Source organism: Astatotilapia calliptera, chromosome 13 (assembly GCF_964374335.1).
Source record: "Astatotilapia calliptera chromosome 13, fAstCal68.1, whole genome shotgun sequence".
NCBI classification, from domain to species: Eukaryota; Metazoa; Chordata; class Actinopteri; order Cichliformes; family Cichlidae; genus Astatotilapia; species Astatotilapia calliptera.
The window spans coordinates 19,716,850-19,743,336 of NC_137434.1; the positions used below are offsets into that span (position 1 = coordinate 19,716,850).

General features: G+C 39.1%; 1 protein-coding gene across 1 annotated transcript; it reads right to left on the reverse strand.

The window, feature by feature from the left end:
* Window positions 1-24,926, reverse strand: LOC113034951 (receptor-type tyrosine-protein phosphatase epsilon-like). Its single transcript, XM_026190137.2, has 21 exons — window positions 24,644-24,926; window positions 18,531-18,762; window positions 9,811-9,882; window positions 8,685-8,781; window positions 8,199-8,272; window positions 7,643-7,779; window positions 7,400-7,490; window positions 7,166-7,242; window positions 7,043-7,079; window positions 6,862-6,959; window positions 6,167-6,286; window positions 4,612-4,775; window positions 3,782-3,917; window positions 3,447-3,596; window positions 2,890-2,983; window positions 2,441-2,517; window positions 2,168-2,302; window positions 1,818-1,943; window positions 1,488-1,639; window positions 436-571; window positions 1-338 (listed from the first exon to the last, which is right to left on the reverse strand). Exons 3-21 carry the CDS (start codon window positions 9,875-9,877, stop codon window positions 264-266), a joined length of 2,043 nt encoding a protein of 680 aa, XP_026045922.1. The 5' UTR covers window positions 9,878-9,882; window positions 18,531-18,762; window positions 24,644-24,926; the 3' UTR covers window positions 1-263.
* Window positions 24,927-26,487: the final 1,561 nt, after the last annotated feature.

The following is a 26,487-nucleotide window of genomic DNA, read 5'->3' on the forward strand; positions in this document are numbered from 1 at the left end:
TTTTTTTTTTTACAATTTATCCAAGCCATTAAGTAAAATTTGAATTACTACATTTTACAGTGGGGTACTTGAAGATCAAACATTCTCATAAGAGACAGACTTTTTTGTAGACCACATGTTTTCAGTTATATTAAAGTATATTACACCATTTAGTTTAAATCTGTACTCATGTGCAAAATACTACAATTGCTTGCTTTAGAAAACAACATTCAGAAAAAATTGCATATGTTAATTTGACACACAGCATACAGAGCATTATTACACTATTTGAAATTGGCGTAGTCTGAGAAAATGTCAACAAAATCCTGGACCACTCTGTAGCAGAAGTCGTATTGCTCCTGCAGAGAAAAGCGAAAGAAAAAGTGTCACCGTGCAGAAATGATTCCAAACATGTTTATGCACAGCAGGTTTGATGTTATGTAGTTTTTCACCTACCACGGTCTGAACCATGTGTGGTCTCTGCATGCGTAAACTCTTGACTGTCTGAAAAACGTCCAGGAGGCCTTCAGCTTTCACTCTTTCCAGAATGTTACTGAGGGCAATGAAGGTGCCCGTCCGTCCTGCACCGGCACTGAGGTCATTAGGACAAAAATATTAGAAATCTCATCATAAAATGTGAACATTAAAACTTTACAGATAATTATGAAACACACCGCAGAAGATGAACAACAAGAAAAGGAACCATTTTTTAAGAGTAAAACTGCAATGAAACTCTTGTAATCTCACCACATCCTTTTTCCATTTAACTAAAAAAAGTTAGCGGGAGAAAAAGGTGACCTCTGTGTAATGGTGCTAATAATTATCCCCACTTAAAGAGAGGCTAATCCAAACGCTAACACTAATCAGTCTAGAAGCTCAGTGTTTGACTGAGTCAATGTTTACAATGATGGTGGGATGGAGGGAGAAAGACAGAGAGAGACAAGGAGTGAGCGCGAGAGCGATGTGCGATTTGGAAGAGAAGTGTAGAGAGACGTTAGGGATTGCAGCGGGTTAGCCCCATTCCCAAGAGACAGAGAAAAAGCTTTAAAAAGCCCCTCTTAGACAAGTGGTGATGAAGGAATAGAAGAGAGTGATGACACCATTTCCTGTCGTTAGCTCATCTTATCAGATTAATCATAGTGGGAGTCAGAGGAGATTTCACTTTGAGAGGTTTTAATTGACTGTGAATCAGTGGATTGGATCAATCCCACAGGGGCATGCTGCTTTAGAATCACTTCACCTGAAGCTAGGTTCTGATCAAAGCTTTCACAGCTAAGTCTTTATAAGGGATCACATAAGTGGTTTAGGCATAGAACACCAAGCCTACCGAGGAGAGGAAAAATGTACAATTTATTGTAACAGACATTTGTAGGACCAAAAAGTAGGGAAAATGAAACGGGTTATATTAAAAAGCATGAGCGGACAGCCACAAAGTGTAATATAGTGTATATAATTTCCATCTGATGATGTGCACCATGCTGCAGAATTCTCAAATTGAAGTTCCTCACCTGCAGTGCACAATTATGGGACGGTTTCCAGACTGCTGCTGCTGCCTCTGCACAGCGGCAATAATGTCAATCATCCCTCTTCCCTCGGCTGGTATTCCGATCTCAGGCCATCCGTGGAAGTGGAAGTGTCGGACATGTTGTGACTGCTTTTCCTGGTGTTGGGCAAATCTGATTGTTATTTTCATCTAATTAAAAAATGTAAATGGAATGAAATGACATGAACTTTAATTTGCTTTGATGATAACAGCACAAAGAAAACAGGTTGGGAAATTTGTTCAAGTGAAATGTCAATTTTAATATTGTTAAGTGTTTTAATTAAACATTACGCACTGGTCTGTAGGTGAGAACCATGTCTTTGAGAGTGAAGGTTTCACACTGTGTATCTCCAGTCAGCTCCACCGTATAATCTCCAAATGTTACACTGCCCTCTGATGGCCAATACCGGTAACACTTTTCCTGGTTGAAGAGTTCAAATGGAAACGCAAACAGGCTACAGTTAACTGGTTTATATAGTGTTTGGTTATTGTAACATGAAAATTAATAAAGACAAAACCACAACACACATTGACAATTATGCAAACTGTATGGAAAATAAATATGAAAAATTGAATAATAAAACATGGTTTAAATGTTCAACTCTGCTTTTCAACCTGTACTTTTGCAAGAACACCATACTGTACCTGCTCCCTCTCTTTGAGTTCGGTGAGCATAACGATTGAATGGCATCTCCACTCCCACACCATCCTCCAGAAGTCCTCCACTGTGTGAGACAGTGGGCCCTGGGTTGCGATAAAATAGTCCTTCTGCCTGTAGCCCTGGAGGGCAGATCATCTGGTAAACAACACTTGAGAGTGCAGCAAACATAATATTTTGCATTGTTTGTAAAGGAAACAATGAGCTTTATATATACTTCTATGGGAAATCTATACAGGAGGTCGTGAGGGAGTGCTTACATCAATAAAGGAGGCATTGATGTAGTCAGTGAACTCCTGTCCTCTTTTCACTGAGAGTATTACTCGGTTGAAATCATCTGCAAACAGAAAAAAGGAAAATGAAACTTTTCACAAGTGATTCCTAATAAAATAAAACTTTGAAAGGGCTGACGAAAAAAAAAAAAAAACCTAGCCGAGCTAAAACTTTAGCTGTGTTATTAAGGCCAAACGCGCTGCAGTCTATATCTGTTTTCAGTGTAAAAAGTTGTACCCAGGCTTACTTTTCCTACTCCAACTGCAACATAAAGTAAAGATAGAAGCCCAATTTAAATGTCACTGATCACAGAGACATGAGCTGATTATCCAGATATCTGTGTACGGCATCTATAAAATCACCAGCAGGGTGATACTTTGATGTTACTTAGATGTGATGTATTATGAAACTGTTCCGAGTATGAGTGAGTCCTTACACGGAATGATCTGAAGCACACGGTTCTTCTTCATGTTGGCAGGAAGGTTCCCAGTTCTCATGTTCTCCTTCATTATGCGAACGTTGGTCAGCTTCTGATGGGAGAAAACACGCACAGACGGAAATGATGAAAAAGTACATATAGAAAAGTACAATGCTAATAAAGCTGGTGAGTCTTTTTAAAAACAGATGATGCTGGAACATTTCCATACTTGTAACAAGTAAAAGCCAAGAAGCTGGACAAAAAACATTAAGGTAGAGACGAAGAAGAGGTGAAGAAGAGGCATTGGGGAATAATTCCTTCTAGTGTGTAGGGAACTGTGAAGATACTTTGTAGCAAAAATGTGAAATTTTCACAGAGCTACAGTAAATTCTATGAGGCAGATGGTGGTGCCTTATAAAGTTTAGTTGATCCAAAGCATTGTTATTTATGTTACTACTGCCAAGAGCTGCACCCTGGGCAAGTTTTCCATGAAAATATACCCATGCAGGGCGCAGGGTGATGGGCACGATTCATTACTGTCTGAAATGTTTAAGAGAGAGCTTCTTTCTTCATACCCTGAACTCCTCCTCCAGGCCCAGCCTGTCGTGGGGAGCCCTGGTGTTGTGAAGCCTCTGCAGATGGCCCTCCAGAGAGCACACATCTAGCTCTGTATCTCCATACAGATAGTACTCCAGCAGAGCCTGGTAGATAAAGGAGTACTGCATCTAAGAAAGAGGAAGACGAGACGAAGTTATAGAAGTAGTTGCTTTGGTTTGCCAAACTATTTCCCACTATTTTTGCATCACAGACATTGTTGTTTCCTATGCCCTCGCTTGTTTATGCCACGACCAGAGCAGCGAGTTGAGCTGTCAGTCCAAGGTACAACAGGTCGGAGAGGGTCAATACTTACATCTGTCTGGATCAGTTGACAGCGCTGTTCTCGTATTCTGCTCACAAACCCAAAGACATCCACTCTCTGTTCTATGTGCATCATGTCGATCATGCTGTCAATGACAATGAATGTCCCAGTCCGCCCAACCCCGGCACTGTGGAAACACAAACAAGAAGCCTCAAGGTCTTCTCTGTAACAAACAGCAAAGTGTACAGAACACCGAAAAATGTGGTTGGGAAGCGTTGAATGTAACATTCTATTTACATGTGCAAGAGCCTTCACAGGAGTGAATGTATACATACCACAAACACCTGAACATTTCATTTTCTAAGCGCTTTTTTTTTTTTTGGCACAAGTTATTATATTTCTCTTAACATACAAGTCAATTGTGAACAGCTACAACCATATGTAGAAGTACTTCACCTCTGAAGCCCAAGCACAGCCCTAATAAATTTACAGGGGTCATTTCAGCAGACGACACCTCTGGGAGCACAGAGCTTGGATTCCACGGTGGGGTGTTGAGGTCTTTTCAATGGGCCCCATTCAAGAACAACAGTTCCACCTCCCTGAGCACCTGTTGCACCAGTTGCTACAGTTGGCTGCAGATTTCTTTGGTGGGGCTTAACACTGGTTGGTCAGGGAACATATATACACCCTATGCAAGGATTTTTATTCATCCACAATGGGCTTAACTGTAGTTTTTATTAAATTTGTTACCTTTACTCATAACTATGAGCACTGAAAAAGTCTTTCCTGCATCCTAACAATGAAATGCATCAACTCACACCGGATTTATATAACTGTGCTCAGATGCCTTCTTCTGGCTTCCTTTTTACTGCACATTTTACCTGCAGTGCACAACAATAGGTCCAGCGTAGGATGGATTGACAGCTTTGACCTTCTTGAGGAATTTCAGCATGCCGATGGGTGAGAATGGCACTCCGAAGTCTGGCCAGCTGGTAAAGTGAAGCTGGGTGACCAGCCGGGGAGCTCTGGGACCATCGCTGCCCTGCTGTGAAGCAAAGACGCACAAGGTTCATATCGGTGCATAAATAATGCTTTGAAGGCACAAATAAGTCATCTGTCTTTTTATTTTTTACAAAGCCAGTCAACCACAAACTGGTACCTACTAGAAAAGGAACTTCAGTTTTATTGATTTTTTTGTCATTTTGCTTTTTGGGGTAGAATGTAATTATTAAACACTTTGCCTCACTTTCATTTCTCATCGATACTCTAGAGATCAGAATTCCATTCTCTTGAACACTTGGTTGCTTTGTGTTCTGAGAGCTGAATGTTAAAGCACCCAGTCTGTCAGCTTGTACTGAAGAGCTACAGCAGTCACAGTTTTTAGAGTCAGAGAGGATATCTGTGCTCGTCTAGCTTCAGATGGAGAGGGAACAAAGTGAATTTTGGAGTCTGAAGGCTTCGCAGTACACTGAGTTGGCATCCAACTCGACAGTCAAAAAGACAAGAAAAAATACAGATACTGTATGTGTATGAATTTCGAAAGATAAAATGACGGAGCCAAACACTGCATATTAATACAGTTCTCGCTGTATTTTAAATACACCTACATATTTATAATTTATGCTGTGTCTGTTATCTGTAGCCTTTGATATTCTCTAATATGTTTCCATACTGGTTTTTCATTTATTTATTATATTTTGGATCCTATTAACGTTTGCTAAAATGCTCCAATTTCCCCATGGGGACCATTTTTGCACCATCTCACCGCGGCTTAGTTTCATCTTCAATATTTAATAAGAATCTAGCAACTACACACATAGGTTGTTACATTATTACAGTAATTAAGAAGAATATTAAGAATAACTCGTAAAATTACAGTATTACTTTTAAACCATGTGTAGATGTTTAAATAAAAGCAGCAATGTACGTTTATTTTTCCTTTCCTTACAGTACAGTGTTTAACAGCTGCAAAACCATATCACACACGCACACCAGTGTGTGAAATATACTCCTGGAAACACCTACTCTAGCAGGAATTACCACAAAGATGTTTTTCAGTACTTTTGCAGGTGTTTATGCACTATATGCACAAAAGTATTGGGTCACACCTCTTAATTTGTGAATTCAGGTGTTTTCAGTCCCATAGCCACGGCTGTATAAAATCAAGCACCTCGTCATGAATCTTTGTACAATTTCTTCCCTCCTAGATATTTCGCTATCACGTATAAGTGCTACAGTTTTACTACAAGGCAAGTGCTAAGGTGCATAGTGTGTAAAAGACTCCAGCGCTGTGCTGACTTTAAAACAAATAGTTTCTAAACCTCTGTGCACTCTGTGCTTCATGCCATGGTTTACATGGCTGAGCAGCTCCTGTAAGACTAACGTGTAGGTTGTCAGTACATTTGTAGTATGTGTAGATTCACATATTTTACTTACATATTGAACACAGAATTTTCTAATGGTGTAGTCCACTAGTACAATGACATCCTCTAACGCCACCCTGATGTTCCCGTACATCCAGCAGCCTTTTTCTGGCCAGTACTGATAACATTTTTCCTGGTAACGGAGAAAAACAATACAAATTATTTTTGTGGTACTGCAAGGAAAATGAATGCCACTAAAAATGCATAGGAGCTCATTTGTCCTTGCAATTGTTGCTATAGACATGCATCTCTTTTGTACATACTATAGCTACATATAAAACTATCTATTTGATGTGTGCCTTTTACAAATTCAAAGGCACTCACAGCGACTTTGTGCTACTCTTTCAGTCAATAAGATCTTCACAATGACGTTTCAACTCATTAAATACATTCTCAGACTAATTATCATGAAGCCTCCTAGGATCTTATCAACAATTATTTCATCATTGATCCCCATTGCCTCTATTCTGCCCCATCAAACCTGCTGTTGAGCGCTCAATTGATCATCCCTTTGAGGCTAAATTTAATGCGATGCTAAGTAATCTGCTGGGTGACACTTTGCATGGATTCTCAGTTAAGAGAGGGGGTCGAATAAATTATGTCCATGACTTTGGGTCTTGAGAACTTAAAAGGGTTTTCACTAAACGTGCATCGGAGGCAAAGGGATTTTAGATTTCTTTAGAATAATGCAGTGCAGAGAGAGAATACCTCCTTCCTTTCTTTTAAATTCGTCAGCATTACTATAGTTGTTGTTTTCTGTTCCCAAATCATCCGCCAGAAGTCAGCCACTGTCTCAGGTTTTGGACCTGAAACAGAATCATGAGATGTAGTAAAACCAAAGTGAAAATGGTTATAGACTTGGGTAAGATGAAAGAAAATGTGCATTTACCTTGAGCTGCAATGAATTTGTTCTTTTCTTTATAACCCTATGTGTGAAAAAAAAAACAGTAGTGAATGAACATTTTGATGAGGAATTTTATTCACTTTATAGCTTAACCTAATTACTACTCACATCTATGTAAGATGCATTTATGTAGTCTGAGCACAAGTGTCCATCGAGATGACTTAACACCACCCTTGAATGATCGTCTGTGGAACAGAGGGGAAAAAAGGTAAATAAAAGTGGTTCTTAATTTTCATTTCAGCCCACAGCACGTTTCCTTATGTTGGCTATCAATAAGTCTGCAAGCCAGAGGGCTTTTGCAGAAATACTGTCTCCAACTGCAGAATATAGATCCTCACTCACATGGTAAAATATTTGGATATCTGTTTTTCTCTCTGTTGTGCTCTCTGCTCGCCTCCTCAAAGGACCCATGGTGGTAGTAACACGGCAGTGACTATAAAGAGAGAATCCAATCCTCATGAGATAAAAATAAAGCCACGGGTACAAAGGCTGCTAACATATAATCTTAGTACTGTTTTTGTACACTTTTTGCTGTATGGTTGCAGAACAAAGATCTCAATCCACACCAAATAAATGCATGCTTACATTGAACTCTTCTCTGAAGAGCTTGCCATCATCTGCAGAGCGTATCCGGTACTCCTCCTCCAATGAGTCCAAAGGGATAGGGAAGTACCTCTTGGATGGTGAAGGAGATCTGGGGAGGAGGACCACTGTCTGCTCTCCTGTGGTTAAAAGAATATATGGTGGTCAGACTGCTAATGTCTCCCTGTAGAGAACATTACAAGCTCTTACAGCACCTGCAAAAACAAGCCTGATAGCTATTAAGATTTCCTACTTCAGGGGGTATATCATGACAGAAATGATTTCTTAAGCCATAAACATGCCCCTGCTGCACAAAACTGTCTTAACTCAGAATTTGGCCTTTCTGTTTATTTATGTCGTTTTTTTTACTTGAAGTGAAACTTCATATGGTTCCCTACAGGGTAAGAGCCTTCACAGCTACTTTGGACTCCAGATCGTGAAATCTTTCTTGTCCATAAAGAGACTGAATTTATAAACCAAATAAAAAAAAGGCTTAAAAAGCAAAAAGGTTGCTTTATATTTTCATGCAGTGGTTATATTGAGTACAGCACCAACGTACCTTGCTCCTCCAAGAAGCCGTTTGGAATTTTTTTATCCACTGAGGTAACCAGAGCTTTCCTGTGGTTTTTGAACCTACGGTAAAGACAGGGTGAGAGGTGAAGAAAAGCACAACCATCTATTAAAGAGAAAAAAAAGAGCTAAGCTTGATCTCTACAATGGTGCCACTAAGCACATAAGTAAACAACAAATACCAAAACCAATATCAACCATCTCATAGAACCAAAGCTGTTCCTCCTCATGTTGTTGTCAGCTGGCTGGTCAGTGAATGAGTGTCTCTGGCGTGACTTGACCTAGCCGTCTTTGTTTATTGTCTTAGTGGAAGAGCAGCTGTTTATCCATAAGCCACTGCTGACCGCCTATTTAAAAACCACCCCACCCCGATGCCCCAACCTGATGTATTCACCCTCATGCTCGCGCACATACACGTGAAAAGGGAGCTGGAATGAGTGAGAAAGTGTTAATGTGTATGTACAGATTTATTCACCGCAGGCAGTAGATTGTCAGCAGGACAACGATGATAAGAAGAAGGGATAAAACCAGTGTTGAAGGCAACACATGCACACCCTGATGGGTGGAGTTTCCTAGATAAAAAAACAAAGTGAACAACATATATTAGTTTACAACAAAACAAGCTTTTAATCTAGATATCACATATTACGGAATTTACTATATCTGGGATGTCAAGAGCCACATGTAGTCCACTTTGATCCCTTTCTGTCAGTGTGAAGACATTTTTTTTATTGTTGATTTTTTATGTTTTTTATTTTGTCTGTTTTTTTTTTTTTTATCTATTATTAATCTATTACTTAACTACTTGTCAATGGGGAGCTCTTCATGAGTAGGAAAAGCTATAAAACTTATGAAAATACAGTCAAAAGTCCAAAATATATGCTTGCCTTGACATTTTCCAAAGCCATCCAGCTGGCCAGATTGGAGTCTTTGCTCAGCTGATTCTGGCCCCCGGGGCTTACTGTGTGTTTGACAACCTTGGACTATAATAAAGAAATATACTGCAAATACATTATTTGCACATGAAGCAGAGCTTCGGTTGAAATCAGTTTTTTTTAACCTTTAAAGAGCACTCATTGACAATTAATTTTTTCCTTGTTTTATTTAAATTTAATTCAAATTAATTTGTAAAGTGGTTTTAAGGGCATTTCCTGGACTATTTTTTACTGGAAGTCACTAATCACTGTCTAGAAATAGTGCAATTTTGTGCTAATCTAACTGGTGCTAGTATAAGATTTGACAGACAGACGTGAAAATGTTCAGTCCATCTAACTTAAGAAAGAGCATTATTATGTGAAATGTGAATCTCTTCTTTACAGCATGACTTTGTACATTTTTTGAAAAATTGTAACTGAAGCCATAAATGACAATGGTGCATAAAATAGAGTAAAATATAGGGTAACAGAAAAGATCAGCATATATGTCTTAAGTTTGTTTATTAAATCATAAGGTACGAGATATACAAGTTCGAGTAACGTTGAATTCAAGTCAGTTTATCTGGTTTTCCTTTATATGTGAAAAGAAAAATCGTATCCTTCTAGAGTCTGGCTTTAACATTTATTTCTTAGACAATATAATTGCTCAGTTGTTTCATCAGTTACCTGCAGTTTGGTTCTCATGAGAAGAATTATTCACAGGAATTGAGATCCCAATCAGAAACAACACCATTGTCACTGTGGATAAAAGAAAAAAAAAAACCCAAAGCAGTCACTTCAACAGAAAAAAACAAAAAATAACAGAATAAATCCTGCAATTCTATACAAACTCCACTAGACGGCACCAAACCGACATGAAATGCACCTACAGCTGGATATAAAACATAGAGGGCACAAAGGGGAGCTGGGCTTTGAAGATGTCTCTCTGCTGAGCAGTTAAAGTACTTGTGGGAAATCTGCTTGCTGTCTTGTCCTGTCAGGCTGACTTGAAAGAGCAGCATCAAATAACCTAATATTCAGACATCAAACCAGAGAGGAGGCCTTAACCCACAGGTGACAGTAACCATATACCCTATGGGCCTAGAGGATTTGGCAGTGGAGCTGAGCTCAAGCAGTATTTGTTCGAGACTATCTTGTTTTGCTGTGGTCTGTTTGATGTACAGCACTATGCAAAGCTTAGCGGCAACAAGACACACGTGTGTACTCACTGTACTTTGTTTTTTTACAAAAGTAAGTTCATGTTGCACATCTAAATAGGTTACACCTCTGCCCCACTGAACCTTCTCCCATATTCTCCATCTTTCACCGTTTCTTTCTCCGCCGAACCATAATTTTACTCTAAACTATATTCTAACTCTTTCCTTTGGCTTTATAGCTGAAAGCTTTTAGTGATGTATTTGGGGCAGAGTGCCACGAGTGTCCTTGCAAAAAGGAAAACAGTATGTCAAATTCCTTACAACTTCGTCAGAATTAAATTAATTCCAACACATTATGTCTGTCTTTTTTATCTACAAAGTACCAATTTCTCCAAAATCATATCCATTTCTTCTTTCTTTCCCATCCTCCAAACGAGAGGGCATAAAAATCACAGAATAAATTGAGCAAATGGGGCAAATCTGTCTAAATGGCTTTGATGGAATAAATGGGAGAAGCAAGAATTGAGTGTCCTAATTTATCCTCTGTTCTACCTCCCCGACTTGTTATAGAGGCCACAAGACTGGATGGAATAATTCATTGTGTCAATTTAGTTCTTCTAGAAATGGGTCATCTAGGGGCCTAATTTGTGATGTTTGAGAGAATTTTTTGCACATAACCCAAGGGGGGTTTCATATAACTATGGCTCCCAAAGCTTTTGTAGAAAACTGAGCTACATAATAACCCTCTAACAATGTTCCCAAAACAAAATGTATGCCAAAACCTATAAATTACTATTGGACAACAAATAAGTGGCTGTGTTTTGTTTGTATTTCAATTTCTCTCTGCAGCAACACGCTACACAACACCTATGATCGAGACACACATTTACACAGAAAGTTGAGGCTACTGTGCATTTTTTTTACCTGAATAATCCCCAGGAAGACAAATCAAATAAATCCACCCAATCAATGGCCCAGAAGCATGACTGTGTGCAATGCACATACGCTCACTGCCTTTTCACACGTACGCATGCCTGCACATAATGTACGCCCCACAGCCAAAGGCAATGTGTTGCATATGTGCAGCACTCTGCCGAAGGAGCCACTTCTCTACCCAGTGTTAACAAGCTGACAGTGCCAGCACCTGTTCCCCGCTCTCCCCCACGAGGCAAGTCACATTCGCTCACATCGTACATCCCGCAACTAGATGTTGTAAGGCATATTGCGCGTATGGGGGTCACCGCACAGGTCATTGCATATCTGTCATATTCTGGCAGCTCCTGTATATACACCGTATAGCCAGGAAATAGGAGAAAAGAGTTTCATTGTGAAAAGATGTCAAATGCTCTGTTACCTTGAGCAAAATCGTAAAAAGAAGAAACAGTAAGTCATATCTTTTTGTATCACTAAAGGGAAAAGCAGAAGCGGAAAATAGAACAGTGTGAATGAATTTTAAGATAAGATAAGCAACTCTAGTGTGACCAACAGAGGAACAGCACAGCTTATATGCTGTACTGACACGCTGTAGCATAACAAAAACACGCTTATAACTTTTTAACCTTACGGCTGGCGGTATATATCATAATTAGTAGACCCAGTCATTTAACCCTCATAGAAAGGGGAACCTGTCCAGGGTGTACCCTGCCTCTCGCCCTATGACAGCTGGGATATGCTCCAGAACCCCCCGCGACCCTGAAAAGGATAAGCGGAAGCATGGATGGATGATTGTGTCATTCCTAGCAGGCATTGCATCGTTCACTCCAGATGCCTGCTTTTTCTCTTTAATGAAATACTTGCAGCAGTGCGATTACTTCAACCTGCAGCACCTGTTTGACATAAATGTTCCCAGGAAATAAAATTATACTGCATCACTTATGTTGGGAGTGCAGACGCAAATCATCCCATCCATGCATGATGTAATGCAACGATTCAGAACGCACGTATGCATTATTCATCAGTGATCCACTTTGCTTTGTGAGCACAGAGGAGACAATGATCAGCACATGAAAATAAATGTGTGTGGCAGCTGCAGAAACAGACCCTGCTGGATTTCAGCAGTATAAACTTCAAATCACTCCCCTCCTAGAGTTATGATATCCTAAAAGATCTATTTCCAACAATAAAACAAAGAAAACACAAAATAAAGCAAGAAAAAATGTTGCTAACCTGGGTAAGAGAATTTCCTAGTTCTGTTATCAAAATGATTGTCTTCACTCTTAATTAGTTTTGTATTTATCCTCACAGATGTGGCCAGGCAATGTCTTCTTAAATAAAACAACAGCTGTATGAAGCCACCACAAATATGTTCCCTATTGTTGCTGTTTATTTGAGCAAATGCTGGTGAAGAATTTAACATATTTTAAATAAAGCAGAGCATCACATCTCGAGGCTTACCATCTGACGTCAGTTAAACACCTTTTTGTAAATAATTTATTATATTCACAGATCAGAGAGAATAAAATAATATGAAGGTTTTACAAAAATCTGATTTTCTTATTTCTATCGATTTCTGTAGATAGATACAGCAACTTCAAAATTATTTATGATAGTCCACATTTCCTAGGCATGGCTCTGGGGTGGGGCTCTTGTGGTCCTCTCATGAACAGGGTAACTTGCTCACTTTATTTGCTTTCTTTACATGGGGGTTCACTGAATTTGTCTTCTTCTGGCCCCTCACCCAGGAACAATCTGCCGTGGGAGAGCCTATCAGGAGCAAATTGCCCCAAGCGACACAGCTCCTGGGGTCACTAGGGTAAAAAACCTCCCCAAGGTGGCGATTCAGCTACGGCCACAAGCTGTGACTATAGGACTGAGGTTCCAGAAATGAACGACCTCCGAAGGGCGTCTGGGCTCAGTTCTAGTGATAGGATAAGGAGCTCGGTCATTCTGAACGGGTTAACAGTGGAGGTGGTACTCCTCCTCCAGAATGTCTCCCAGGTGCCTTCTAAGTGAGATTATATCTCTCGGTTACCTTGGGAATGCCTCAGGATCGCACCCAGATGAGCTGAAGTAGGTAGCCTTGGGAGAGGGAGGCCTGGGATTCTCTGTTTAAACTGCTGGGTCTGTGACCCAGACTCAGATAAGCAGGACAAAGATCTATCTATCTATCTATCTATCTATCTATCTATCTATCTATCTATCTATCTATCTATCTATCTATCTATCTATCTATATATATATATCTATATATATCTATATATATATATATATAGATATATATATATATATTAGGGGTGCAACGATATTCGTATCGATATTGAACCGTTCGATACAGTGCTTTCGGTTCGGTACGCATATGTATCGAACAATACAACATTTGTAATTTATTTTATCAATTTTCCTTCTGACGATGCTGTCTGTGTTGAGCGCTCAGTGAATCTGTGTTCGACTACTCCGCCTAGGCTGCACTGTCCAGCGCAGATCCACTGAGCGCTCAACACAGACAGCATAGTCAGAAGGAAGAGCGCAGGGCACCTCCCCCACCCTCATTCAGATCTGGCGTTTGGAATTATTTTGGTTTTCATGTGACGTATGACCCTGAAGGTAAGCGAGTCATGGACTAAAGTAAAACAGTATGTTGGATGTGCCATGCAATGCTCAATTACATTGGTGTGAACTAGTCTGTTAGCGCAGTTAGCTCGTTAACGTGTTGGCCGTCTAGCCCCATGCACGGGGCGATCGGCGGTAGCTCGTTAACGGAGATTTGCCGTGTTGTGGCGTTAAGGTCATTTCAACGAGATTAACCTGAAAGCACTAGTGGGAACACGACGAATATGACTGCACATTTACGCCGACATCATCCTAGTGCAAAGACAAAAACAACAAGCATGCTACTAACTTTAGCCGAGTCATTTAGACAGCTGTTAGCACATGATTCTCCTTATGCTGCTGAGAATATAGCCCAGAAGAAGCGGATAGTATAGCTTTTATTTTGGAAAGAGACATTTCTCTGTAATAAACTCTCTTTTCCAAAGATGAGTGATTCCTCAATCAGATACAGGGCTTGCAATATCGCTAGCCCGACGTCCCGGAGCTAGCGATTTTTTCAGTCGGGCTACCAAAATCTATCTCTGCCCTGCCCGTCGGGCTATTGTAGGAAAAATATATGTCAATGCTTTTGCATTCTTTCAGAAATGTAGCTGGGTAATTATGTCATTGGCATCGGTGAGCCACTGTCAATATGTGACATATTGAAGTCGCGTTTGAATTTGCGCTTGTTTTTTTGCTTTCACTTTGCAATCGTGCGAACTGTGTATAGAGAGCGACAGTACTGATCTGTGAGTGATGATAATTTGTGCACCAATTCCTCTGACATAGTCTTATTAATCGTTAGCTTACTACGCAAACATGACAAGTGAAATCTCCCGCAGCAAGCTTAAACATGTGAGAGGTTGATCGCGCAGAGAATCGCTGAGCTTATGTGAGTGAGCGTGTAAAAGCATTTCAGTTCTGCTGAGCCAAATAAGACAGGTCAGGGTGAAGAAGTGACAGCCAAAGAAAAGCTTACCACAAAACGGAGAAGTTATGACAAATCAGACTATAAGGCAAAAAGAAAGTGCAGCTTTATGGTTTCATGGACAAAAGAATTTCTGTGGCTGCAATATGACGAGCTAAATAACCAGGGCTGCACATAAGTGGTCCGCAGGTGCGCATTCGCTGTCAAAATAAAAAACACGCACAAGGGTTAGGGTTAAATTTAAAAACTGTACTTTTGAGTTAAAATATATATTTATAATTTTAATAAATGACAAATTAAAAATGCATGAACATTTTTTTGTATCGAAAAAATATCGAACCGTGACACCAAAGTATCGAACCGAACCGAACCGTGAATGTATCGTTGCACCCCTAATATATATATATCAATGGGGATGTGGCGTACAACACTAGAGGCCAACTCCAAGCCCATAGCACAAGTCACCATCAAGTGCGGGATCTACCAAGGAGATGCTCTGTCCCCACTGCTGTTCTGCATAGGCCTGAACCCCCTCAGTGAGATCATTAACAAGACTGGCTACGGATACCGACTACGGAACGGAGCAGTTGTCAGCCACCTCCTGTACATGGATGACATCAAGCTGTATGCCAAGAGTGAACGAGACATCGATTCACTGATCCACACTACCAGGCTATACAGCAATGACATTGGAATGTCGTTCGGACTGGAGAAGTGTAGTCGGATGGTATCAAAGAGAGGGAAGGTAGTCAGAACTGAGGGGATTGAACTACCAGAAGGCAACATTGCAGACATAGAGGACAGTTACAAGTACCTGGGGATCCCGCAGGCAAATGGGAACCATGAAGAGGCCGCTAGAAAGGCTGCAACCACCAAGTACCTGCAGAGGGTCAGGCAAGTCCTGAGGAGTCAGCTGAATGGTAAGAACAAGATCCGGGCCATCAACACGTACGCCCTGCCCGTGATCAGGTACCCTGCTGGGGTAATAGGCTGGCCAAAGGAGGAGATAGAAGCCACTGACATAAAGACAAGAAAGCTCCTTACCATGCATGGAGGGTTTCACCCCAAGTCCTCACATATACATATACATATATATATATATATATATATATATATATATATATATATATATATATATATATATATATATATATATACATATATATATATATATATATATATATATATATTTTTTTTTTTTTTTTTTTTTTATTTATTATATATTGATTTGTCCTGACCCAGACCCAAATTGTAATATCTGTCAACTGTAATGCCCATTCATGCAAGCATAATGATTTTTAGATTATTTGAGTCATCCTGTTTCCATAATGTGATGCTGTGCTGCTATTCATAATTATGGGAGAGTGAGTCTACAGAAAAAAGGAGAGAAAAGGAGAAAAGATACATACAAATTAGACTGACTTGTGAGGCCACTTGTATCTCTCAAATCTTTTAAGTCAGTTTCTGAGTGTTCACACGGAAACTGAACATTTCATTCATGCACTTCCTCTGTGGTCACTGTTTTTGCTCTGTTACTTTAGTATATATACTCTCATATATACACTAGTATGAAACAAACAATAGATTTCAGCTGTTTATTTCTGTGTAATCTATTCAACATGAGCTGGCATTTACAGCAGGTTTTAACAGACAGTCTTTAATACAATGCTACTATTTAAATTTGCTGACGTCAACCATGTCTATTGTTGCACATGCAGTATGTGCTACTCAACCCTGATTCAGTATCTGCATAAATCGGTTAGTCAAACACATCTGTTTCTGCTCATACAGCTTTTCTTTTCTTTAGTAAAGTCAACACTCGACTTTCCTTTCACTTGATTTCTGTGCCGTCCATTTCAGCAGCACACTGTCGATGTCAAATGCATGCAGATAAACTGATTTTTCATGTAAATGCAGTTTACTGTGTAGTTTACCATGACCACCTGCCTAGCCACTGTGTGGTTAAAGGCTAACAGCCTAAAGCCTCTGTGACTGTACTTACATCAGCATGCTATAACATGACCAAAATGACAGCATTAACATATCTGCAGCTCTCTTTCAGGCTCGCCACAGCAGATCATCTCCCTCTATTTCACCCTATCCCTAACATCTTCATCAGTCACAGCAAACCTCTGCATTTCCTCCTTCCTTACATCCATTAATCTTCGCTGAGGTCTCCCTCATTTCCTACTTTGATCCCACTTTTGTCTTAGTTTAGTTTTGGCACTTTAACAGCCAACACAAGCCGCCCTTTTCTTTTATACCATTTGACTTCATTTCCTGCATTTGGGCTCTACACATGCTATACTGTGACAGGTTTCAAGGTATTTAATCAAATATAGTTAACTACATAATAACCAATGACAGCAAGTGCCTTTACATTGCCTCCCAATGCACTCTCCAAATGCCTCCAACTGATCCAATTAAAACCAACTGTAATGTATAGTCTGCCATTTGGAGGATAGCTAGCATGCTGGCATTTGTAATTAGTACTATGAAAGAAAATGTGAATGTCTAAAATGTATTTGATGTCAAGGACGTTGGGGCATTTCACTCATAAATGGTTCGTTTAAGCATTATTCACCCCAAATGACATTCAGATCAACATTGCCTCTGGACACTTACAAAGTATAGCACTTTCTTCTATTTCATTGGGGTTATTTACTTTTTAACTACAGTTGACACTCTATATTACAACTACGCAGTATGTATGTCTGGTTAACAAATAGCAGGTACACCGAGCTGACCCTGCTGAAAGCTTACTGCTACTGAAAACACTACTGCTTTGAAAAATGCATGCATTTGTAAATTATTCAATATGTTCCATCAATGACACTGTGTAGAGGGCATCTATGGCTGTTTGCCAGATGCAGTGCTAGAGAAGAGCAGTGCATGACTATATATATGTGCCCAACACAGCATTTAAAGAATATGGATAGTATTTACTGCAAACTTAACTTTAAAAAAAAAAGAAATATAAAAACTGTTCATAAACAAAAACAAAAAAATCCAAATAGATAGCTACATCCAATTGTGTCTCAGTTTCCTCAGATCGATAAAGATTCCAAGACAGATTCACATTGTGTGCTCAGCATGAAAGGATAAAAAGGATAAAAAGATTTTTTTGGTTTCCAGGGAACAGAAGAACAAAGGCAGTGCAAAAAAAAAGAAAGAAACGAATACCAGAAACAGCCACCACTTCCGTTGTCAAGCGCCAAGGAAAAGGATGGAATGAGAGCACAAACACATGTCAGTAAAGTGTGACAGCAGAGAGGCAGGAGACATGAAAGAAGAGATGAGATGAGAAGAGGGAGGAGAGGAGTTGAGCTGCAGGAGATAAATGTCAAGATTCTGGGTTCACAGATAACAATCATAATGGAAGACATCCTTACTATACAGAGGTAGTAAAAAGAATGATGCTTCACAGGTTTGGGGAAATCACTGCCATATCTTTAAATGCAACTTTTCAAAATACACCTGTCACAGATTTTATGAAACATCATATTACAACAGCTTTTTTTTTTTTTTTATCAGAAAGACGTTTAACCTAACAGTGGGAATCCTATTGTATCTTTATCTCAATGTTTAAACCATGTTTACAGCTCAAATCCCTGCCTGTTGCATAGTAATGACTGAAAGAATCAATTTGGAGAAACAATTTGAAATTAAATTAGTCTCATCTACAAAGAGGACACAGTCATCATTTCATTATTTCCTATTAATGAATTGAATTGTAATTGATCCTCTAAAAGATAATTGACCTGCTCTGTGGTCAGATGCAATAAAAGACTTACACTTCCAAGCAAAGCCACACTGATCTGCTTTCAGCTGACTCGTCAGTCCATACCAACCATGTGATCCTAGTTCCTTTTCCTTTTCTCTGTTGACTTTATGGGGGTTTTCTACCCAGTCCTTCTCCTACACATCATTTAAGACACCGATAATAGTGTTGAATCAAGAGATCACAGAGGTCGTTGGCAGTGCCTGAGGTTACTCTCAGCTTTGGATCAAATCACAAGAGAAAACCTGGAAAATAAAGCAAAAATACAATAGTTAGACACGTATTAACCATCCTACTGTTATGCAGTATGTACTGTATTATATTCTGAAGCAATAATGAATGTAGCTTTTCTATGACTCATGTTTTACAGATGACTCAAACACATGAGAAATGCACGAGTGCAAAATAAAAGGCAGGGTTAATGAGTAGGGTTTGCATCTGTAAAATACGCCAGAGAAAATGAATATGCATTGCATTTAATCAGCTGAATGAGTACGTGTATCTGCAGCTCTCTTTACTGTGCATGCCCAGCATTCATATACTGTATAGTCCTCTCTTCTATAACATCCTACTGCAAGCCAAAACTGTTAAGACGTTAATGATCTCTGACCAAACATATCTTCTTCAATTCCAACAAGGTGTTGGTTACAAACAGGACTGTCCAATAAAGTTGTCACCACACACGGCCTTGTACCCGTCCACAGATGTGCCTACACAATAATAACCACCACACAAAATGTGTTGGAATTATTTCTTTACTGTTTTCACAAAGATATAAAAGTGATGATATTCTATTGTCTTGAAGTCAGAAAAAGAAAACATGGCCTTTTTGCGCACTCACTCCTACTTTACCGGTATTGCACTGCCCACAGGTGTGAGACACAAAGGCATATTGTTAACACTTGCCACTGTAACGCAGCTTAATAGAGCACAAGGAGAAGAGATGAATTAGTCACCTTATCCAGCTGGATAAGCTCACTCAGTCCGTCTGAGCTGCGGTGAGGAAAATAAATGAACAAGGTTTGGAAAACACCTCTTTTACCCCTTGAAGTAGGAGCAAGTTTTCCAAGTGCTTTACAGCTGCTGGCATTTTGACCTGAGAACTGCAACGCCTTTGTATCTGAGACTTTGGTAATCAGTAATGGTTTTGAACTGCATGTCTATAAAGATGGAAGATCTTCAAGAAAAACACCATAGTTTTTCTGTTTTTTCAAGGAACACAGATACCAAATTAACCACTTCCCGAACAAGATAGTGTCACAAAGTAACTTAACAGTATTTTAGCTGACAGGTTTGTCATTGCAGTGAACTTATTAATTTCCCACCAAGGATATTAAATTTGTGCGTGTGCTTCTTAAAGGCTCTATAGGCCTTATATATGCCACTAAAACAATTATGTGCTATATTGTTTTAAAGTCCCAAATGGACAGACTTTTAAATCTATAAACACTGGGACAAATTAAAAAGATTTTTATTACTAAAAAGAAAGAACTGGCAAATGTAAATAATATGTCAATTAGAAGACTGTGTCCTTAATAGCACTCCTAAATCTGTATTTTGTTGGCTGGCATTTCCAGAAGAAGTTCAATTCTGGAGACATTCGGTGACAATACAGCTAAAATGAGACTGACAGATCATTTCAGGTAATATGTTTTTGCCACTTTAAACCAGTTAGTAGATTTGATTTTATCCTGCCTGGTTAACACACTCGAAGCTGAGCTCCTTGGGGCTTTCTGGTAGAAATCCCAGCTGTCTATCTATAAAAAATACTGTTTCAGAGGGTTTAAGAAAAGTGTAGTTATTAAGCAGTGGTAAAAAAAAAAAAAAAAAAGATATTAATGATGGATAAAAATAGGTAATGTGTTATACTGAAGTTATACACGCTAAAGAATTATGTTGGGTTTTTCACAATGTAATATATTATTATGAATGTTAAAAAGGCTGAGTTAAATTATAATAGGTATAAAAAATGTATGAAATGTGCTAAGTTATTCATACTGTATTTCATGTGTTTAAAGGTCTCTTCGGAGATAGTTAGACAATCATTTTCAACTTTTCAGCCTTAGTATTTTGGTCCTTTCAGCCCTGAACATTCAGTCCAAAGAAAAGCGAGACATGCTCAGAGCATGCAGTTTATTCCAGGCAAAAGCACTTTCTGTGCCGCCCTGTCCATTGACTAACAGAGGAAACATGCACGTCATTAAAATTTGATGTGAGTGCATCATCACCCAGCACTGTGTGATTCAATCATTAATTCATACCACAACAGGCAACCCTGGGAACCGTAGCTAAGCAGTTTTGAAGTAAATAATCTGTTCATTATTATCATTATCATCATTATTATTAGTAGTAGTAATAGTAGTAGTATTATACTGTGATGAAAATATTTATAATCCCCATTCAAAAATGATGGGTGCTTTTCACATGCTCTCGATTTTAAATGATCATGCTATTCAAATCCTGCTTTCCTAAGCCATTAATACAAAATTGATGGCTTTGATATCTGAGGCTCATGCGGTTCCCTGTTATGATGACTCCTTGATTTCATGTTTAAAGTAGGTCTTCGGAGAGCATATAATGTCTGCAGGCACCTTCATTCATAATGCTTAGTGTGGAGAGCCAGCTGAGGTTGTATTTTGCTAGTTGTCGGTTGGAAAATTTGATTTCACGCAGATCACACGGCCTGTCTGTTTGCAAATTTGATTTCATTTGTGTGTGGGGCTGCCCACTGAAAAACTGCCAGGACGACAAGACAAAACGCTGATTTTGCAGCAAGAGAAAAAGGATGTTAGAATGCCTCCTATGTGTTTATTTAAAGCATAGCGAGTTTGAGGCTTTTCATAACCTCTCTGCTCACACTAACCATAAACCTTTAACGACTTGCTCATTGAGCATGTCAGTATGGCCTGAGCCTCAAACACCAGTGCTTTGAAATTAGCAATTAATATTATTTTAAATGTTATTTTTATACACCCATATGAGAGAATGAGCAGAGTAATCTCCAGCCTGCAGTTTGAGGACACTGAAAGTGACACTTCTAGGGCACACTATAGGTAAAACCAGGGACAAGCGATGATAATCACTGCAATTACAGCATCGCCACTCGTTCTTCTGCTGCTCAGCCAAGGATAACGAGTTAGCTTATTTTACTGGAGTCCACTACAAGTGGCATAAAGTGTGAGCAAACAGAGCAAAACTGCTTTAGGCTATCATATACTTAAAGCTCAACTTAGAGCGTGCGGTACATATTGCTACACACATTGTTTTATTTCGTTTTCAGCTTCATTTTGACCCACCAAACTGCTCATCTAATTAATATGGCTCTCTTTAGATTTGCTTGATGCAGGTGTATTCTCTGACTCCGTCACCATGAGAGTTGCCTGAAAGAATCTTTGTGTTTAAGTGCAGTGTCTCATTAAAGTGAAAAATGGCTTTCTTCCCCCACTAACAGACAGACTGACAAGGCTAGCACTTCCTCTTCTCACAGCAAGCTGCACCTCAAATCATGGTTTACTTAAGAAACCCTGAGTGAGCATGGCAAGTAGCCGAGCTTGAAACAGACTCTGTGATTATATCAATTCTATAAACAAAAAACAGACTTGAGTGATGAGATAAATTTGAGCAGGCTTCTTTGTTTTAAAAATGGTCTGTCAAGATGTAGACTTCTTAATAAATAAACGTGTATAGGTGTGCCTTAAGTGCATATGTAAGAATGACAGTCCATGTCATTCGACACACTTTATCATAATCATGACTGAAGAAGGTGCGGTCATCTACACACAACTGTAATGGTTTATGAGGTTATGAGGTCTCTTGCATCCAATTGGTCCAAAAAGCATCTCATAGTGCTAAGTGCACACATGCAATCCATAGAATGAAATATAAGCTTCTTTTATCAGTATAACATATAATGTCAACAGCAAGGTTAGCCCATTTCGATAAGAGAACAATAAAGCAGCTGCACAAGCGCCAGATAAAACGAAGTTGGACTTAAGTAAGGCAACATAGAAGGGTTGCTTTGCACAAATCCTCACTGGTTTCACTATAGATATATATATCTGCATGAATCACAGGTTTTCTCTACATTAATATATAATAGATTGTATATAATAGATTGATACAGTACCTTAAATATGATATCATTTCCAATGGTTAGCAACCTCAGCTTCTTTAATCTATGACCTCAGCTAAAGCTTTCCTGGGAGAACTTTTGAACTGGCTGTTAGTTTCAAGTCTTAATGTATCCAACATGATGGGTTTTTTTGTTTGTTTGTTTTTGTAAATTATAATTGCTAAAGTCCAAAAAAGTGACTAAAGAAAGGCATTCTTCAGTATGATAACCAACTCATTAACATACAAGCATGTAGTGTTGTTCAGTTTCTTAGTCGTCAGGACTACCCCTTGATGACCAAGATGGTGAAAATGTTCTGCTCAAGGTGTAACAATGGGACAGTCTGTAAACTATGGATACAAACCAAGTACAATCACCTTTAGGGGACATATGTGCCCACCTTTAAATAGCATATGTATGTAGGATTTTAAAATAAACAAAGTGCATATATTGTTATGTATTAGCCTTATGTCCCTCCAGACTTTTTCTCTATTTTTCTTCACCAATGGTGTTCAGCACTTGTCTCACATCACATGACACCAGCGAAACCCCAAATTAGGTTTTACAAATTCCATCTGAGAGAGCATATGGCAACCACTGAATTGGTCCTCAAGGATGTCACTTTGGGCAAACAATAACAGAAAAGTGGATGATGTTGTAATATTCACTCAACAATAACATGTTTTCTACACATACAGTTGCCATATCAGTGTTCACCACTTCAGTTAATGTTCAGCTTTATAACCAGGCATCCGTTTCATCCATCCATGCAAAACACTTAACATTGGCCATTACTTTCAGCTATGCAAACCTGTTTTAAAAAGGCCAGAATCTACCATTCTTACCTTAGGATACTGAAAAGTCATCATCTGCAAATTAACTTTTTTTTAATTAACATGTGTCTAACTATAGCTCGTGTATTCCCAAGGTGAAAAAGATGTGGGCTAAGTAGCTTGATACTCACCCAACAGATGGGGAATGTGAGGTAATACCAAAATTCCCATTAGCTTTTACTGGCCCATTTAATCAGGGATGGAACAGGAGGTTAGGTTATTGTGAATGAGGTTATGGTGAATGAGGGGCATTTATAATTCATGTTTGAACACAAGGCGTTTGAATCAGAGTTCCTTAATGCAATTATAGAGACCCCATTCTCTCATTCACCCATTTAAATAGTACCATCCAAACATCTTCACCAGCTACATAGAAGCTCCCTGCCCGTACTGTGCTCACTTGTTCTTGATTCCTACTGCAGCATTTTCATATTAGCTCACAATTAGCAAAACCAGCTATTTAATTTCTAAACTGTTATTTTTTAAACTCAAAATCAGAGCACAGCATGTCCTTTCATCAAAACAGCCACATACAAATTAATTGACACATTACTCTCTTCTCACACGATATAGCAAAAACAGATCAAGCTACAGTGTGATGTGCAACTGCAAAGGAGCTTAGAGGCCTGCCTACTACTGCATGTGTACTCATCCCTTTATATATATATTTTCTGTCTAGAGCAGGGAGCTGCTGCAAGTACAAAAACTGTGACTGAAGAATTACCTATACGTAAAATATCTAAATAAATGATTTAAAAAATGCAGATCGCCGTATAATGAATATAAAAGCAATTATTTTATAAATATATATAAATCACATGGGGCATCCTGGTGGTAGCAGGGTGCATGGCATTGCTCCACTAACCCACATTTACTGTAGTCCATGTTGCCAATGTCCAGGAATGACGAAGAAATATAATGTCCAGTCTCCGTGACCTGCAATCCACTCTCTGGATTGCTGCTCTTGCAGATGCTTTTTATGATTTTTGCTTGATGGACAGTGTGATACACACGGGCAGTGGGATGCACGCAAGCTACGCTGACAACCGGGAGCAGCTGGAAAGCTTTGCTTAATAACCGAGGGTAAACAGTCGGTGTTTACGCATAAATACGCAAACGGAATTAAAAATAATAATAATAATAAGCCTGTCTGGTTTCGCTGTGTTTTTCAGCGTATCTTACCGCGGTACTGCGGTGACCTCGCCTCACACGTAGCGGCGGCTGATATCGGCTTGCGTCGTTCTGCACGGTTCGTCCGGACGCCGGTCTCTGCTTATGTCGTTTGGAGAAAAGCACAAAACGCACTCAGTTGTGGAATCATCTGACAGGATCCGAAGAATGCGTTTAGGTTCCCCTGATGATCATGTTTCCAGCAGACCTCTCTGAGGATGTGCTTCCCCCTCCTGCCTGTCTACATGCGCTGAGCCGTATTATGGCAGCCAGAGTGGAGACTGGAGACCCTCCCCCGGGCGCAGAGCAGTATCAGGTGGACGCTCAGCATCCTTCACATTCCTGCATCACTGAGGGATAAAGGGCAGGCCTTTGCATATAAATGCTCAGCCGGCCTTAGTTTGTCTCCTTCCTTATGGTACGTTTTACGGCTGGCATCTTAGGTTGATGTTTGCTCAAAAGAATGCTCAAAAAGCCTTCCTTTAGTATTCTTCTGAGGGTTTTACATTAGGAGTTCAGAAGTGACCTTATTTAACTTTATAATGTTTTCACATATTAACCTCGGCTATATGATGCTATAGATACGACGAATTTCTGACAAAAAGTTTATACATCTTAGTTTTTCTCTCATATTAGCAAGTCATCCAACACTTTATTTCAGTTTTGTGTATAAAGGAATGGAACACTCATGAATAATGCATCATATTGGGTTTATGTGTACACTGGGCATGGTATTTACAAGTAGATGTTAGTGTACAAATTAATATTGCATGAATCATCCCTAATGTATATGTCTTTGTCTTCAGCCCACTGTTGCTCAGAAAATGTTTGCAGTCACATTGCGTTAACATTAAGTCCTGCACAGCAAGTGGCATTTGCATGGGAGTCATTATGACTCATGAGCTCCAAGGTAAAAATTTGAAGGGCGTCTGGGTAAAGTGTCTTTCATACCCGTAGATTTGAAGGTAAATTTTAAGTATGCAGAGGCTGTTGAATATTATGGTGATGATAATGACCTTTTGTACATATAAAACAAACAAACCAATATGTAGACATACATATATACACACATACGTGCATATACATGTATACATAAATATGTATACGCATACATACGCATGTGTAAACAAGATCAACAAAATCTACATTATAAGAATTAGTTGTGACAAAAATGTGCCTCTTAAAGATATTCTAATGGAATAATCCTCCGTGGCATCATAACGTGAAAACATTTAATATAAATGGGCAGCTTTGCTGACCTCTTGTGGAAGGTATATCAGTTAATACAATAATAAGTCTTAAGCTATGGAAAATTAATTTTGTCAATAAATGTGTTAATGCTGTGGGATAAATAATAAATGATTATGGAGTATCTTTGTTTTGAGCTTTGTCTGTCGGTTTTAAAGCTGCATTTGATGTGTTAATAAGACTTGTAGACAGTCAACTGAGGGCTGACAATAACACTTTAGACTGGCTCACAAACATGAAAGCTATGTTGCAGACCTGTTATAAAATCTGTGTCTCCAGAAAATTAGCTCGTGCTTTCCAGTTTTATATAAACGTAATTTTAGTTTTGTTCATTTCACTGAAAACGATTCCACTCGCTGCATTTAGACTCAGTCATACTTCATACCTCCAAAGTGGAAATGGCCACAGACACGTTCACTTGTATTGAGACAATTAACAGTGTTCTGGGTGGATGCCTGCAGAAAAATATGTAATATAATATACAACTTCTCTTTATAAAAGTGGGCACAGTATAAAAAAAGACCCTTTAGTGTTTACATAAAAATCTATAACTAAGCATTTTGCAACACAGATGGCAAAATCTATAATTAATAATAATGCACTTCATA

Excerpts from the sequence above, each read along its gene's own strand:
- LOC113034951 (XM_026190137.2), bottom strand. The coding sequence starts at position 9,877 with ATGGTGTTGTTTCTGATTGGGATCTCAATTCCTGTGAATAATTCTTCT. Across the intron at positions 6,960-7,042 it reads CAAATTCATTGCAGCTCAAG|GTCCAAAACCTGAGACAGTG; the intron begins GTAAATGCACAT and ends ATTCTGTTTCAG. Across the intron at positions 339-435 it reads CACACATGGTTCAGACCGTG|GAGCAATACGACTTCTGCTA; the intron begins GTAGGTGAAAAA and ends TTTTCTCTGCAG.